This window comes from Pelobates fuscus, chromosome 6 (genome assembly GCF_036172605.1).
Source record: "Pelobates fuscus isolate aPelFus1 chromosome 6, aPelFus1.pri, whole genome shotgun sequence".
In the NCBI taxonomy this organism is placed as follows: domain Eukaryota; kingdom Metazoa; phylum Chordata; class Amphibia; order Anura; family Pelobatidae; genus Pelobates; species Pelobates fuscus.
Genome location: NC_086322.1, coordinates 230,960,134 through 230,977,400, shown reverse-complemented (window position 1 = coordinate 230,977,400; position 17,267 = coordinate 230,960,134). Strand labels below are relative to the sequence as shown.

The 17,267-nt window shown below is 40.7% G+C and overlaps 1 protein-coding gene across 1 annotated transcript; it reads right to left on the bottom strand.

Annotated features, from left to right (window-relative positions):
- Nucleotides 1-1,698: 1,698 nt before the first annotated feature.
- Nucleotides 1,699-3,000, bottom strand: LOC134566138 (ankyrin repeat and EF-hand domain-containing protein 1-like). Its single transcript, XM_063425843.1, has one exon. It carries the CDS (start codon nt 2,998-3,000, stop codon nt 1,699-1,701), a length of 1,302 nt encoding a protein of 433 aa, XP_063281913.1.
- Nucleotides 3,001-17,267: the final 14,267 nt, after the last annotated feature.

Sequence of the window (17,267 nt, the reverse complement as noted above, 5' to 3'; positions counted from 1 at the left end):
TATGTACTTCCTTGTAATTTGCACTGTGTGTGAGGCTGTTCGAGGGAGGTGTGCTGAGCCTTGTTGGTTTTCAAGCATGAAAATTTAGCTGTTGTCACTACTAATCATTGTTTTGCTATGTCTCACAGTGTCAGGGCAGCATTATATTCAGTCCTTCTAACTCAGTACCAACTCATCACCCAGACATGTGTGCTTAGCCTATAATACCTTGTTATATATTATCTATAATAATAAAAAAAAAGTGTGACTTAGCCAGGCATTACTTGTGATACTTGCCGGTTTTATCTTTGTTCATTTACACAATATATGTCTTTACTTGCTCATGTATTTCATGCCGCACATCAAAAATAGAGTGTCGAAGAGAGGTACATGTGAAAAGATAGAGAGAGAGAGAGAGAGGAACCAATGGTGTAGTAATACTTTCAAAACTACTACACCATTGCTTCCTCTCTCGTTCTCGGTCTCTTCACATGTACCTCGGAATCATCCAACAATCGAAAGAAGCAATATTGCTAGGCTAAAGGAAAAAAATAATGGACTGTGTCCCTTGCACTTTTTTTAAAATAATTTTCCATAGACATTACGTGAATCCTGTTATTTCTTTTTGTGTTTCGTTTTGCTATCAATCCCTCCAGACTCTAAATAGCCACCTCTGGTTTGGGAAGTCAGAGCAGCCATCACTATCCATCTGCTAAATTATTGTATAGATAATAAGCTCATGGGCACAAATTTCTCTACCCTCTGTGTAGCCCTACATTAGTCAGGGCTCCACAAGCAAGAAGTAACATACTGCATCTCTCAGAGTCCGAAATACTCTGACTTGATTCACTCTACAAGAGATTTGAACCCTTCCTCCCTACAGGAGCTTACCCTTTAAACAGATATAAGCCTCTCTACTTAGGCGCTGCATGCAAGCATTTAGTTTTTATGAGCACAATAAGAAGTTAGAATTTCTAACCAGAGCCCTTAAGGCAAAGCCTCATTTCACTTTTATAACATCCATACACCCACCCTTGGGCAATACCCATCACCTAACCCGCCAAATAGCAGACATGCTTTGATCCTATTAGGAAAGCCTCCAATAGGAAAGCATGTTCTAATCAGCATCTCCTCACAGAGATGCATTGAATCAATGCAACTCTATGAGGAGCATTCAGCATCTACATGCAGAGTGTGGAGATGCTGAACGTAGGTGCTGCACACAGAGGTGGGGGAATGGTGTTCCGTGGCTGTTGCCAGCATGCAGAGCATGCCAACGATAGAAACCAACCATGCCAAGAATTAACATTAGTCAGCCCAGTACTCTTGTTTCGGACTGGCTAAGGAGGGAACCAGAGGTGGAGTTACACTTCTGACAACTCGTCGCATTTTTCTGTATGTGCATCGTTTACACACAGTGCTGCAAACACTAAGCAACATGAACCCTAAATCTATGAAGAATATTACTCACAACCATCCATTTGCCAGTCAAGTAACTGCAAAAATCTTAATTCACTAGATTATCACCTGTTTTGTTCCATTGCAACCATATACTGAGTATCCAAATAATGCAACTCTATTCTGTAAATATAATTATTCAGTAGTTTTATGCTTTATTGTGAGCTTGAGATGTGTGCAACATGTCTGGTTTCACAGAGTTTGAGCTGTAAATGTGGTTTCTACTTAGGTTTTCCCCTTCTGTTTTACCTTTTAGTACTTCTATTTTTTCTTCTGCGAGCCGTCTTTCTTTGCTTTCTTGCCCTTTTTCTTTCTTTCTTTCTTTGGCTCATAGGCAGCCATCAGGAATTCTTTTTCTAGGTATTTAGACCCTTGTAGAAATTCTTCAGGATTGATGGTATTTACTTTACTTTTTACATGGAGCTTTGAGATCGTTTCCAGCTGCTCTTCATTGATGGGGGCCTTTTTCATCTTCAGGACTGTGGTAAAATTTTCCTCATCGATATTTCCATCATCTCTAGCTACTTTCTGAAATAATTCACGGAGAGCTTTCTGATGTTCAAATGTCCAGTCGTGTAAGGTGATTGCCCATGATGGATTTGGATTTTTCCCTCCTGGCTTGGAATATTTTTCCAGGCGGCTCATTAGTTTACGCATTTCCTTCCCTGCTGCCTTAAAACCAGATTTCTTTGCAATGTCTCTGGCTGTCTGGAATTTTCGATTTTTCCAGTTGAGATTGCAACCCCTTTGTCCTAGAAATTTGCAGCAGTTGGCAAACCCCCCAATTGCAGCGTGGTGAAGAGCCGTGTTTTCCTCTTTATCAAAAATACTCATGTCAGCGTTATATGCCGAAAGCAGCTTTAGAACCTCCAAATAACCACCTCTGGCAGCAAAATGAATAGCAGCATGTTGTTTTTCATCAATCATGTTGACATTTCCACCTTTTTCCAGGATGGCACGAATGACTTCCACTGCTCCGTTTCTAGCTGCCTCCATTAAAGCAGTGAGGCCTGTGGCTGGGTGGACTGCGTTAGGATTAGCTCCTTTGTCCAATAGTCGCAAGCACATATCCTTACAGCCCCAAGCAAGTTCACAGGCCATCAGTAGAACTGGGATGCCTTCAGAGGAGCAGTTGTTGGCATCTGCCCCATTGTCCAGCGCAATATTAAAACAGCGAAGATGTCTATTGTTAGGGTGGATACAGTAAAATAAGATGCCTTTCCCTTCTTTATTGATAACAGTCATGTCAGCTTTTGCCTTAGCCAGTATTTCCAATGGCAAGTCGTGGCCTAGCTGTGCTGCTTTCATTGCAGGTGTATATCCTTTTGCATCCTGAGTATCTGGATCAACTCCGAATTTAAGAAGGGGCTTGCACATTATCCCACAATAATCCTCCACAGCCAAATGCAACGCTCCAGCTCCATTACACGGCTCTCTTAACTGTATTAAATTTGGCACACCAAATTTAATAAGTTTTTCTAACTGGGCAGCATCTTTTTGGCGTACAAATTGAAGGGCTTTGTAAAGTTGTACAAATTCCAGCAAGTCTGTAGCCATAGCCATTTTCAATCCCTTTCCTACAGATGCTAATTTGTGCCTTTCGGTTTCTTCAATAATTGATGTAAATAATTGTCAAACCCCTGAAAATGCTAAGGTTAGATATTGAAAAAGCTTTCAGGATAAAACACTGAACAATCCAGGATTGGAAATTGCACTGTCAAACAGAAATGCTAACAGCAAGTGACTCTGGTTAACATCTCCCTTGTATACACCGGCAAATGTCTTATGTGATATCATTTTATACATCACTATCAATGACATCATCACATGCACTGACAACCTACCCTCTGCTTAAAGGACCACTCTAGGCACCCAGACCACTTCAGCTTAATGAAGTGGTCTGGGTGCCAGGTCCAGCTAGGGTTAACCCATTTTTTTAAATTAACATAGCAGTTTCAGAGAAACTGCTATGTTTATTAATGGGTTAAGCCTTCCCCCTAATCCTCTAGTGGCTGTCTCATTGACAGCCGCTAGAGGCGCTTGCGTGATTCTCACTGTGAAAATCACAGTGAGAGCACGCAAGCGTCCATAGGAAAGCATTGTAAATGCTTTCCTATACGACCGGCTGAATGCGCGCGCAGCTCTTGCCGCGCGTGCGCATTCAGCCGACGGGGCAGAGAGGAGGCGGAGAGGAGGAGGAGAGCTCACCGCCCAGCGCTGGAAAAAGGTAAGTGTTACCCCTTTTCCCCTTTCCAGAGCCGGGCGGGAGGGGGTCCCTAAGGGTGGGGGCACCCTCAGGGCACTCTAGTGCCAGGAAAACGAGTATGTTTTCCTGGCACTAGAGTGGTCCTTTAAACTGAGAGTTGGTTGGTTGGTTTTGCTTGTGATGTCATTGATAGAGATGTATGGAGCTACCAGGGCTCACTGATTGTATTACACAGTTGGTATTGGAAATTTTACGTCTCAATAAATAAACATAGGATCATCTGATAGCTAGTCAAACCAATTTCTAAAAAATGAATGTATATACTGCCTTAGTTCCCATAATACAGGGATAATCACGAGTTGCATCTATTAATAGACTAATCAGTGGATTTGTTTTGTTCAAAATTAAATGTTACTTAGAGTTTAAAGGAACACATAGAGCACTTTAGCTTGCTGAGGTCCTTTATGTGTGAAGAGTGTGTCGCCTTTCTTCATTTTACAAAAAGTGCAGATTTCAACATAAATTTACACTTTTAGAAATTAATCTTTTTACACTCTTTTTAGTGGGCAAATGGGAAATAATCTCTTCCACTTCCTGTCCAGCATCAAAGGCAGACACTGGAGAAGCTGGGACAGCACTGAGCTTTACACCCTCCATAACTGTTCCTGCCAGGGGTGTTGCTAGGTTACAGAATCTAAAGAAAAACATAACACCTACATTAACAGAAGAGTAAGGTTATGTTATGAATTATCCTCTCTTCTATAGGTTATCTCCTCGCTTTTCTTCCAAGAAGAAGAAAACAGTGACCCTTTAAAGGGACATTGCAGGGGGGCGGAGCCTGACGACGAACCTGCACGGACGCCATCTTCCACAGCTCCCAGCCTGTCGCCCGCAATCTTGCCAATATCTCCTACCAGAGGGGCCATCTGCCCAAACAAAACACACACCCGGACCCACAGTGAGAGGGCGAACAGATCGATGCCCTTCTTTCAAGCCGCCAAACAACCTAGGAAGCGGCGCAAAACCGCGGCCTACCACGCGACACCAATCCTCAATCTAGAGGCACTTTTCGGCAGACAAGGGGATTGCGTGACCACCAGGCATACACCCCGCCGGACACATTAAACATGGGCCGCCGCACTCCCAAGCCTGCAACCGGAGCCAGCACCCAAGGTAGGGACATAGGTGAAATGATGATCAGACCAGGGCTGGCCACACCAAAACAAACAGACACCCCACCAAACATGGCCCCCACCCCAGGAACGGAGGGAAGGGGGACCCCAAATGCACAGTACCCTCAGGAGGGCCCAGCCAAACCCCCTGTCTCCCCAGAGGACTCAGCCCCCACCACCAAAGGAGACCTAAAGGTGCTTTTGGCAGACATCCAAAAACTGCTGGCCGCCGACGTTGCCCTGATTAAAAGGGACATGCAACAGATTACAGACAGAGTCACTACCACAGAATTGGACATAACACAAGTCCACAACACCATAACCACCTTGCAAGACTCGGTCCAGCAACTACAAACAGAACAACATGTCCTAGCAGCACAATTAATGTCCCTAGAAGACAAACAACGCCGAACACACATTAAGATCCGCGGCATACCTAACACCATCACCACTGAAGAATTGCCGCGCTACACGCGGCGCCTCCTGTCTACAATCCTGACGCTCCCAGTGGCGGAAAAAATCACACTGGATGGAATATACCGGGTAACCAGCTCAGCCCGCATCTCACCTAACACCTCCAGAGACGTTATCTTAAGATGTGCTACCACGCATGACAAAATCCGAATAATGACTGCCATAAAGGGCAAAACGCCACTAGAATTTGAGAACGCAAACCTTTTGTTTTTCCAAGACCTAACCAGGGCCACATTACTCAGACGCAAATCTTTTGGCCCAGTGACGACTGCCCTGCGTAAAGCCAACATCCCATATAGATGGGGCAACACAGGCTCCTTACTCGTCCATCATGCAGAGACCACCCACAACCTCACATCCCCAATGGGGGCCCCGGCATTCTTGTCCGCACTGGGACTTCACCTGGAACAACCGCACACTGCAGATGACGCCCAAACCACTACCTGAGGAACATCAGCCAGCGCCTCAACCGAACAAGCTGAGAGGAGCCGACAACCCCAGAGCACCTGAACCCACTAAGGGACAGTGAGGAACCAACCTTGAGACTCCTAAACTTAATTTTATTTTTGTATATATATATTACTGTTTTTTTGTTTTGTTCTTTTTTCTTTTTGTGTTTTTTTTTTTTTTTTGGGACTCCTGCAGCTTACTCACTATATATATAAATGTCCCTCCTGCTATTTTTACCTTGCCCTGCAGGCATGGGGCACCCACTCTCACAAGACCGACGGATGGTCCCCCACGCACAATAGCATTGTGGCGCTCACCATGAACACCGCCACTCCGCCCACCCCCCCACCTCCCCCAGGGATAGATAAGATGCCATACAGGTACAACGCACACCGGAGCATCCCACACACATGTCATCCCAGCCAACCTGGTCCCATCAAGAGCTCCACAGGCGAGTACACACAGGCATCCAGAACCACAAACCTGAACCAGCTTGCAACACGTATACACATGCTCCCATACATGACGACACACTGCAGCCCGACCCAGGGAGCACCCTTACACCTCCACACTTGTAGTACACCAGGGGAATAACGCACATAACACCAAACATGTAGCAACCTTACCTACCCCGGGTATGTCACCAAGCCTGTCTGTTATATAAAAATGTGCTTCACAACTATGCAACCTCAATGTTAACACTGTTATACTGTACCGTTTGAAATTGTCCTACCATTTTATGTAGGAAACTGTTAACTTGCCAAACCAAGCGCACAAAAATAAAGAATTTAAAAAAAAAAAATAAAGGGACATTGCAGGCACCCAGACCACTTCTGCCCATTGGAGTGGTGTCATGTTACATGATATTGTTTTAGTCTGGGTGCCAACTCCCACTGCCCTTAACCCTGGAAGTGTAATTATTGCAATTTTCAGAAACTGCAATAATTACCTTGCAGGGAACTCCTCCTCTACTGGCTGTCTACTAGACAGCCACTAGAGGGCACTTCCGTGTTTATAGCACATGAAAAGTGTGCTATAATGTCGCTGGACGTCCTCATGCTATGTGAGGACCTCCAGCGTCGCTGAAATCCCCATAGGAAAGCATTGAAAGCTTTCTCCAGAAACTTAAAGGGTCACTCCAGATCCAGACCCCTAACAACGTTAGCTTGCTGAAAAGCTTTATGTGTAAAGAGTGTGTCTTTTTTGCAAAAAGTGCAGATTTCAATATAGATTGACATATAAATTAACCTGGTTACACACACTTGGCTTTCAAGCAGACAACAGGTAATATTACTTCCTGGTTTCATTAGCTCAATGCAGCTTACCTCAAGAGCACCTGACTTACAAGGACTTCTCATTGAGCTGTATTGGGAAGTCTGTGATTGGACAGCCACAGAAAGTCTGGGCGTGGTCAGAAGGGGAGAGCTTGCAAAGGCAGCAGATAAGAGAACTGCAGTTTTTGCAAACTGGTTTTAGATATATCCCTAAAGAAAAAATACTAAATTAAATGCATGCAAGTTTACATTTGGGGTATATTTACTAAACAGTGATTTATATTTATTTTGTATTTGTAAAGGGGACACTGCAGCCACCAACTCAACACACACACCATCAATTGGTATTGGTCTTCATGTAGGTTCCACCCCCACTTCTATTTGCTTTAGTTATTAACCCGTTAACGCCGTTACGGCGTTCCATGCCGTCCCGCATTTAGTGGGCTTTAAAGCCGTTGCGGCGGCATGGAACGCTGTAACGGCTTTGAGCCCTGGAGGTCCGGCGGTACTCACCTCCGCCGCGATCCTCTTCTGGGCGGCTGCCTGAGAGCCCAGGAAGCCCCCCTCCGGCAAATGAGGCCCCCGGGGGCCATGTGATCGCTCTCAAAGAGCGATCACATGGCCCCCTATAGCTGGCTATGGATCTGCCAGCAGGGGGACTGTCTAAAATATTAGACAGTCCCCCTGCTGGTAGGTAGTGTAAAAAAAAAATATTAGACAGGTTATAAAATAAAACAATATATTTATATATATATATATATATATAATATATGTATATATATTATATATATAAATATATATACATATTATATATATTTAATGTCATACATAGTGTACATATAAGTATAAGTACATATATTAGTATTAAAATACACTTAGAATGACGTTACATATAACATGCTAAAACATGTTAACATTTTACCGTGGGATATTGCCAGGGCACTCCATTACCACTACAGCAGGTTACAGTGGCTATGGTGCTTTGAGTGTTCCTTTAACCCTTTAAGTCCGCCGGGCGTATATTTACGTCCTTTTAAAAGCGTCTCTAAACGCCGCAGGACGTAAATATACGCCCAACGTTTTTTTTTTACTTACCCGGTCGCCGGTGGTCCCACGCCGGCGATCGCGGTTGGGGGGACTCCCAGGGAGCCCCCCCGCGGCAGATATTCCTCCTCCGGTCCCTCCCGGTCATGTGAGAGTGAGGTCCTTGCGAGGACCTCACAATCACATGGCCGGTATAGCTGGCTCAGGCATTGCCAGCAGGGGGACCAACTGTAATGACAGTTGGTCCCCCTGCTGGCTGAAAATCAAATTAAATAATGTTAAAAGTGTAAAAAAAAAATATATATATATACTTAGATCATATATATATACTAGAAAAGCTACAATTTCTGGGGAAATTGTGTAAAGTGTTCTTGCCTCCACCAGTAGTCTACAACTGGAGTGGGCGGAGTAACTGTTATCATTTATATTGCAGATTTAATTGCAACGTTGTTGCCCAAAGTGCTTCACAGTTACATTAAAACATACAGTTATACAAACCATTAGCAGGTGCAAAAGGCCCTGTCTATGACATCACTTGCTGCAGCAGCCTTGCACAGGTCAGAGTATTTTTGCGGTTGCCATCTTCAAACGGTCGTATTTTAAAAACTATACATCCTACAGTGAAGAGCTTTATATTGTGAGAATCACAAGACCCAGACCTACATTTTGATGTATAGTATGTCTCTGATATATTAACAATGAAGGCACAGTCGCAGTTTAGAAATTGCCCTTCAAATGTGAGCTTTGCAGAGTGGAGTTTCAATGAATGTCAATGGACTGCGTGAGTTGCAAACAAATGGTCATATTGTGAAAACTATAAGGACTATGGCTTAGCTGTGGACATTTTTAGTGACAGCAGGGATAGCTGAACGTTTTGATATAAGATTTGTGTAGGTGGCCCTGAAAATGAGGGAGTGGTGGCAGTTTAGAAATCATGTCCTGATTTTTCAGCTTTTGCCAGCTCCCACTCTAGCTTTGCCATTCATTCCTATGGGACAAATTTCGCCACAAGAACGACGATATTCCGAGAACCATTCGGTGAAACATTCCACAAAGTAATAGCAATCCGATCGGGAACAATCTGCACGTTTTGGTATATTTTTGTCTATGTAGTGTAAAAACTGTGGGAGGAGTTAGGGTGGCAAATTTGGCTATAATAAGAATAAGAATAAGAATAATATATATGTGAGATAACATTAAGTGGTCTTGCTATGCAAGAACACTTAATAACTAGAAAAGCTACAATTTCTGGGGAAATTGTGTGAAGTGTTCTTGCCTCCATCAGTAGTCTACAACTAGAGTGGGCGGAGTAACTGTTAGTATTTATTTATATAGCACATTTAACCCCTTCAGGACCGGCCTGTTTTTGCGATGTTTGTACGTTAAGGACCAGAGCAGTTTTAACACTTTTGTGGTGTTTGTGTTTAGCTGTAATTTTCCGCTCTCTCATTTACGGTTCCCATACAAGTTATATATTGTTTTTTTCATGACAAGAAGGGCTTTCTTTACATACCAGTATTTATATTATGTCATATATTGTATTTAAAAAAAATAATGAAATATGGTGAAAAATAAAAAAAAAAACATGTTTTTGGACTTTTACTTGAAAAATCTTTTACTTATCTACAAAAGCTAATGAAAAAAACTGCTAAATAGATTCAAAATTTTGTCCCGAGTTTAAAAACACCCAGTGTTTACATGCTTTATTGCTTTTTTTTGCAAGTTATAGGCCTATAAATACAAGTAGGAAATTGCTGTTTCAATATATATATATTTTAAATGTATCAATAGTGACATTGTTACACCGTTATCTGTCATAAATCCCCGAAACACACCTAACATGTACATATTTTTTAAAGTAGACAACCCAGGGTATTTAAAATGGGGTATGTCCAGTCTTTTTTAGTAGCCACCTAGTCACAAACACTGGCCAAAGTTAGCATTTATATTTGTTTGTGTGTTAAAAATGCAAAAACCGCTAACTTTGGCCGGTGTTTGTGACTAAGTGGCTACTAAAAAAGGCTGAACATACCCCATTTGCAATACCTTGGGTTGTCTTCTTTTGTAAATGGTATGCCATCATGGGGCTAATTCTCATTCCTTGGCTACCATACGCTGTCAAAGGCAACCTAACCAATCTGACAAATTTCAATAAAAAAAATCAAGCCTTATATTTGACCCTGTAACTTTCACAAACACTATAAAACCTCTACATGTGGGGTACTGTTATACTCAGGAGACTTCGCTGAACACAAATATTAGTGTATCAGAACAGTAAAATATATCACAGCAATAATATCCTCAGTGAAAGAGCTGTTTGTGTGTGAAAAATGCAAAAAACTTCACTTTCACTGACAATATCATCGCTGTGATATGTTTTACTGTTTTGAAACACTAATTTTTGTGTTCAGCGAAGTCTCCCGAGTAAAACAGTACCCCCATGTACAGGATTTAGGGTGTCATAGAAAGTTACAGGGTTAAGCACAGTGCTAGCAAATTAAATTATCTGGACTTTTGGCCTGGGTTGGCAGGCAGGTCCCTCAAATTGCAATCATTAAAATTACTTAATTAGGTAAAAATATTACATAAATATGCACGTAGAATTTTAATATATATACATATTTATATATTTGACGTCTACGTGTATATTTATGAAATTATTAATGTAATTTTGTATGTGGACATATGTATATTTCGTATTATTTTTATTTATTTATTTATACATAGATATATATATCATTACATTCTAAGTGTATTTTGATATAAATATATATATATCAATATCAAAATACTGTTAGAATAAAATTGAATATATATATATAATTTTTTTTTAATTATTAAAAATTATTTTTATTTTTTGTTATTTATTTTTATTAACATATTATTTGTATTTTATAATAATATATATATACCATATATATAGTTATTATATATATTGTATATATTCGTGTGTAATTTAAATATAAGTGTATTTTTATATTAATATACGTATATATAAATATAAAAATACACTTAGTGTGACATTATATATATGATACATATACATATATTATATATATATAGATATAATACATGTATATATATCATATATATATATACACATATTATAATTTTTTTTACACTGATTGTTTTTTTTTTTAACTTTATTTTTTTGATTTTTCACTTGCAGGGAGACTGCCTGTCAGCACAGACAGTCCCCCTGCAGGCAGATACAAAGACCCCTATTGCGGTCATGTGATCGAGTGATCACATGGCCGTGGGGTCCTGATCTGCCGAGGGGGGACTGCCCGGGCAGACAGGCAGTCCCCCTGGACCGGGAGGAGAGCTGATCGCCGCCGTGGGACCGACGGCGATCAGGTAAGTAGCCCAAAACCGTTATGACGGTTCAGGACCGTCAGCGGTCCAAACGCACGTTTTACCGCTGACGGTCCTGAACCGTCAGCGGTCCTGAAGGGGTTAATTGCAATGTTGTTGCCCAAAGTGCTTCACAGTTACATTAAAACATACAGTTATAAAAAATTAGCAGGTGTAAAAGGCTTTGTCTATGACATCACTTGCTGCTGCAGCCTTGCACAGGTCAGAGTATTTTGGCGGTTGCCATCTTCAAACGGTCGTATTTTAAAAACTATAAATCCTACAGTGAAGAGCTTTATATTGTGAGAATCACAAGACCCAGACCTACATTTTGATGTATAGTATGTCTCTGAGATATTAACAATGAAGGCACAGTCGCAGTTTAGAAATTGCCCTTCAAATGTGAGCTTTGCAGAGTGGAGTTTCAATGAATGTCAATGGAAGGCGTGAGTTGCAAACAAATGGTCATATTGTGAAAACTATCAGGACTATGGCTTAGCCGTGGACATTTCTAGTGGCAGCAGGGATAGCTGAACGTTTTGATATAAGATTTGTGTAGGTGGGCCTGAAAATGAGGGAGTGGTGGCAGTTTAGAAATCATGTCCTGATTTTTCAGCTTTTGCCAGCTCCCACTCTAGCTTTGCCATTCATTCCTATGGGACAAATTTCGCCACAAGAACGACGATATTCCGTGAACCATTCGGCGAAACATTCCACAAAGTAATAGCAATCCGATCGGGAACAATCTGCACGTTTTGGTATATTTTTGTCTATGTACTGTAAAAACTGTGGGAGGAGTTAGGGTGGCAAATTTGGCTATAATAAGAATAATAAGAATAATAATAATAATATATATGTGAGATAACATTAAGTGGTCTTGCTATGCAAGAACACAATAATAATAATATATATGTGAGATAACATTAAGTGGTCTTGCTATGCAAGAACACTTAATTATATATATATGATCTAAGTATATATATACACATATACACACATACACATACACCGTCTAGGTGTATTTTAATATTAATATATATATATATAATTATATATATATATATTAATATCAAATTACACGTAGACTGATACTGATTAAAAATATATATAATTATTGTTATATATATATTTATAAATAATATAAAAAAAATAAATATGTAAATACGTAAAAAAATTACCAGCGGAACGAGCAAGTCGCACATGGCGGGAGCTCCCGCATCTGAGGCCCTGATTCTGGGCATTGCGCCCGACAACCGCAACGTGCCCGCAGCGGACAACCACCTTCACACCCAGGAGGTGGTGCGGAGTCTGGAGATACCCGGTTCGGGACTCCCCGACGCAGAATCGCCCACTTCACAGCCCGCGGCCTGCACGGGTGGGAGCCGTGGAGAGACGGCCGCTCTCCCGGTTCTCAGGCTGAAGAGGGGACACCCACGCACCGCTTCCCCCCCCCCTATGGACCGGTGGGGGATATCCCGGTCCGCACCAGCACGAGACACGCCAAACGGAGACTTTAAAGCAGATGCTCCCCCAAGCAGTATGGAAGCTGTAAGGCCCAAGATGGCGGACAAGCCACACACCACTACACGTGGCCTGCTGCAACCACAACGCAGCACTGACAGACTCGCAACGAAGAAGATAAGGGAGACGAAACATGGCACAAGGGACACCCTGGCCACCCCACCCAGACACCCCCAGGAGTTCTTTGACCAAATCTGCTCCAGCTTATGGCCACAAATCCGCTACAAGGTCCAGGCCTTCAAACAGGCAGCTCGAGCAGTGGCAGCATGGGTCCGACCAGCTACCCGGCGGCACCTGTGTGAGTATCCACAACGAGCCCCCAGGGCGACCTCTAGAAAGGGACGAAGACAGAAGACGAAGCAGCGAGTAGCTCGCCTCTCAGACGCCAACACTCTTTTCAAGCATCCACAACCAGCACAGAAAGCCCGCGGACGAGCAACAGCCCAGCCCCAGCAATCCCCCGAGGCAAGCAGACAAGCTAAGGGGCCAGCTCAAGAGACTGTTCTCAGCCGGAATAATACAACCCCAGCACTAGCGGTGTCCCCCACGTGGCAAGCCTCGGACCGCTCTCAAACCCACGCCATCAGCCTGCCGCCCACGGGCGTAGGGTAAAAGGGGACATTTGCCTCTAGTTGGCACAATAGTATGACACTGTGCAAAACCAATAGGCTACCTAGCTCTCTTAGAACTTTCCACGCTATTTGTGTCTCTCCCAGATAGGCGTTTATTTTCTACCAACGTGCATTGGCTTATATCAGCATTTTAGACCGCAAGTTGAATAAGTTGAAACATGTCTCTACTAATATGCCTTCTCTTCTCTTCTTCTCACCTTCTCAGCCCTGTATTGCTGTAAACTAAATTGCGCTCAGGCTGCTTATAGACGAAATCACTTTTGGCATTGTATTACTTTAAATACCTGATTCAGTTACGCTAGTTACCTTACTATTTTAATATATGTCAATAAGTCTATCTGTATGTACACCTGCATGTGTAATCCTCCCTGACACATTAGACTAAAGCATTGCAAAGCATACATTAACATGCAAACTACTGATAAGCGAGGATATGCAACAGCAACGTTCACCTTAAGCTACTGTTACCGAGCGATGATGTAATTTACTATAACTAAAGCGAATAACCTATGTGTACCTAGCCTGCCTTAATAACATAAAAACTGTGCTTGTTCTATCTAAATGCTATATAACATGACAAATCTATATGCTCAATGTGTTGGAATATGCTGTTGTGACATTGCTGACAAGCGGTTGTTATTCATGCACAACAAAAATAAAGAATTAAAAAAAAAAAAAAATACACGTAGAACAAAATAATATATATATCTATATACATAAATATATACGTATATATCACTATATATATACCTATATATAAATAAAAAATATTAAAAAAAATATATATATATATACACGTTAGCGGGACCTGCCTGACAACCCATACCGAAAGTATAAGGAATTTAATTTGCTAGCACTATATTTAACCCTATAACTTTCTAAGACACCATAAAACCTGTACATGGGGGGTACTGTTTTACTCGGGAGACTTCGCTGAACACAAATATTAGTGTTTCAAAACAGTAAAATGTATTACAACGATGATATCGCCAGTAAAAGTGAAGTTTTTTGCATTTTTCACGCACAAACAGCACTTACACGGACGATATTACTGCTGCAATACTTTTTACTGTTTTGAAACACAAATATTTGTGTTCAGCGAAGTCTCCCGAGTACAACAGTACCCCTCATGTACAGGTTTTATGGTGTTTTCAAAAATTACAGCGTCAAATATAAGGCTTGTGTTTCATTTTTTTCACATTAAAATTCGCCAGATTGCTTACGTTGCCTTTATGACCCTATGGTAGCCCAAGAATGAAAATTACTCCTATGATGGCATACTATTTGCAATAGTAGACAACCCAAGGTATTGCAAATGGGGTATGTCCAGTCTTTTTTAGTAGCCACTTAGTCAAACACTGGCCAAAATTGGCGTTTTTTGCATTTTTCACACACAAACAAATACTAACGCTAACTTTGGCCAGTGTTTGTGACCAAATGGCTACTAAAAAAGACTGGACATACCCCATTTGCAATACCTTGGGTCGTCTACTATTGCAAATGGTATGCCATTATGGGTGTAAATCTATTTCCTGGGCTACTATACAGTCTCAAAGGCAACGTAACCAATCTGGCAAATTTCAATTTCAAATGTAACACACTATATTTGACCCTGTAACTTCCCAAAACACCATGAAACCTGTACATAGGGGGTACTGTTTTACACGTGAGACATCGCTGAATACAAATATGTGTATTGTATTGCAGTAAAAGCAAACAGTATTATGACATTGACAGTTAAAATGTCATGTAGAACTAAAAAAATAAAAAAAAATCTTTTTTTCTCCCATGTTTTTCATATTAAATTATGTTTCATAGCTAAATATTTGATATTAAATGAAAGCCCTGTTTCCCCTGAATAAAATGATATATAATAAGGATCTTCGCTGATCAAACCCCCTGGAGGAAATTTTTTTTTTTAAAGTTAAATCCCACCCCCCCTTTCCCCTGTTTTAATAAAATTAACCCCTTCCCTGCCAATTGATCACTGACTACAGTGATCAGTTGGCAGGGTATACATTTTAATGTCATCTGATTTTTTTTTTTTTTAACCCCTGAGGGTTTAATTTATTGTATTAATTAATTTAAATATTTAAAAATTATATATTTAGCTAGCTGGGATGGGTGGAAGTTAGTGGGGAATTGGGGAATTTGGTGTTAGGCTAACTAGGGGTTAACGTTAAAAAATGTTTTTTAAATAAGCTTTAAAAAGGTAAAAAAAAAATTTTTTTAACTGTTTTAATAACGTTTAAGTAAAAAAAAAAAAAATACCACCCCCTTTACCCAGTCTAAATAAAAATTAACCCCTTCCCTGCCAGTTGATCACTGCCTACAGTGATCAACATACAGATCGCAGTATTATACTGTGATCTAATTTTTTTTAACCCCTGAGGATTAACTTTTATTTATTTTTTTTAACCCTCAGGGGTTAAATTTATTTAATTAACTAATTTAAATATTGTATAATTAAATATTTTGCTAGCTGGGGTGGGTGGGAGTTATGGGAAAATGGGGAATTTACTGTTAGTGCTGCTTACTGCTAGCTAGGGATTAACGTAAAAAAAAAGCTTAGAAAAATGTTAAATCTGTAAAAAAAAAAGTTTTACGAAAGTTTAGGAAACTTTAAAAAAAATTAATAAGCAAAACAAAAGTTTAAAAAATAGTTTTAAAAAGTAAAAAAAGTTTTAAAAAGTAAAAAAATACATTTAATAACGCTCATTACCACTACACCTGGTACAAGCTAGCGGAAAAATTATCCCACGCTAAGGTTCAAAATATGCCTTTTGAAATACCCTGGGATGTCTTCTTTAAGAAATGGTATGGCTTTATGGGGTATTTGGATTATATAGCCTGGTAAAATACTCTAAAATGGGACATGGGCACAGCGTAAAAATTGAAAGTTGGAAAAAAAAATGGAATGGCTGTGTCCCAAATGTGCCCCTCCGATGTCCACATATACCTGGCAAAGGTACATACGGGGGTATTTTTGTACTCAGCAGACATAGCTGAGCAACATATGAAGTATTATACAGTGGTAGTACACATATGGTTTGCAAAATATACTGTGCAAACTCACTTTGTGTGTCAAAAAGGCAGAAAAAAACGCTTATTACCACTACACCTGGTACACGCTAGCGGAAAAATGATCCCACGCTAAGGTTCAAAATATGCCTTTTGAAATACCCTGGGGTGTCTACTTTAAGAAATGGTAGGCCTTTGTGGGGTAGTTTAAAATTTAAAACCTGCGAAGATGCTTGGAAATTGCACTTAGGCCCGGCGTCAAAATTCAAAGTTCGGTAAAAACTGATATGGCTTGGTCTCCTATATGGCACTGTAGCTTCACGAAATAGTGCCATAGACATACAATGGGGGTGTCCTTTTACTCAGAAGACTTAGCTGAGCATAATTTGGGGGGTTTGAACTTAGTGGCACATATGAAATATACAAAATGCCCAGCAAAAATGCAATCCGTATGTAAAAAATGCACAAAATTATTTTTTACCACATACTTTGGCATGTAATGGTAAAAAAATGGGGGCATGTTAAGGCACAATATGCACCTTATGAGATACCCTGGGGTGTCTACTTTTACAAATGGTAGGCCTTTGTGGTTTTTTTTTGAACAGTCAAACTGTTATAATACCCCAAATGGAAGCATAGGCTCATTAAATCCGTCTCTCAAAATTCTACTGTGAATACTGAA

Excerpts from the sequence above, each read along its gene's own strand:
- LOC134566138 (XM_063425843.1), bottom strand. The coding sequence starts at position 3,000 with ATGGCTATGGCTACAGACTTGCTGGAATTTGTACAACTTTACAAAGCC.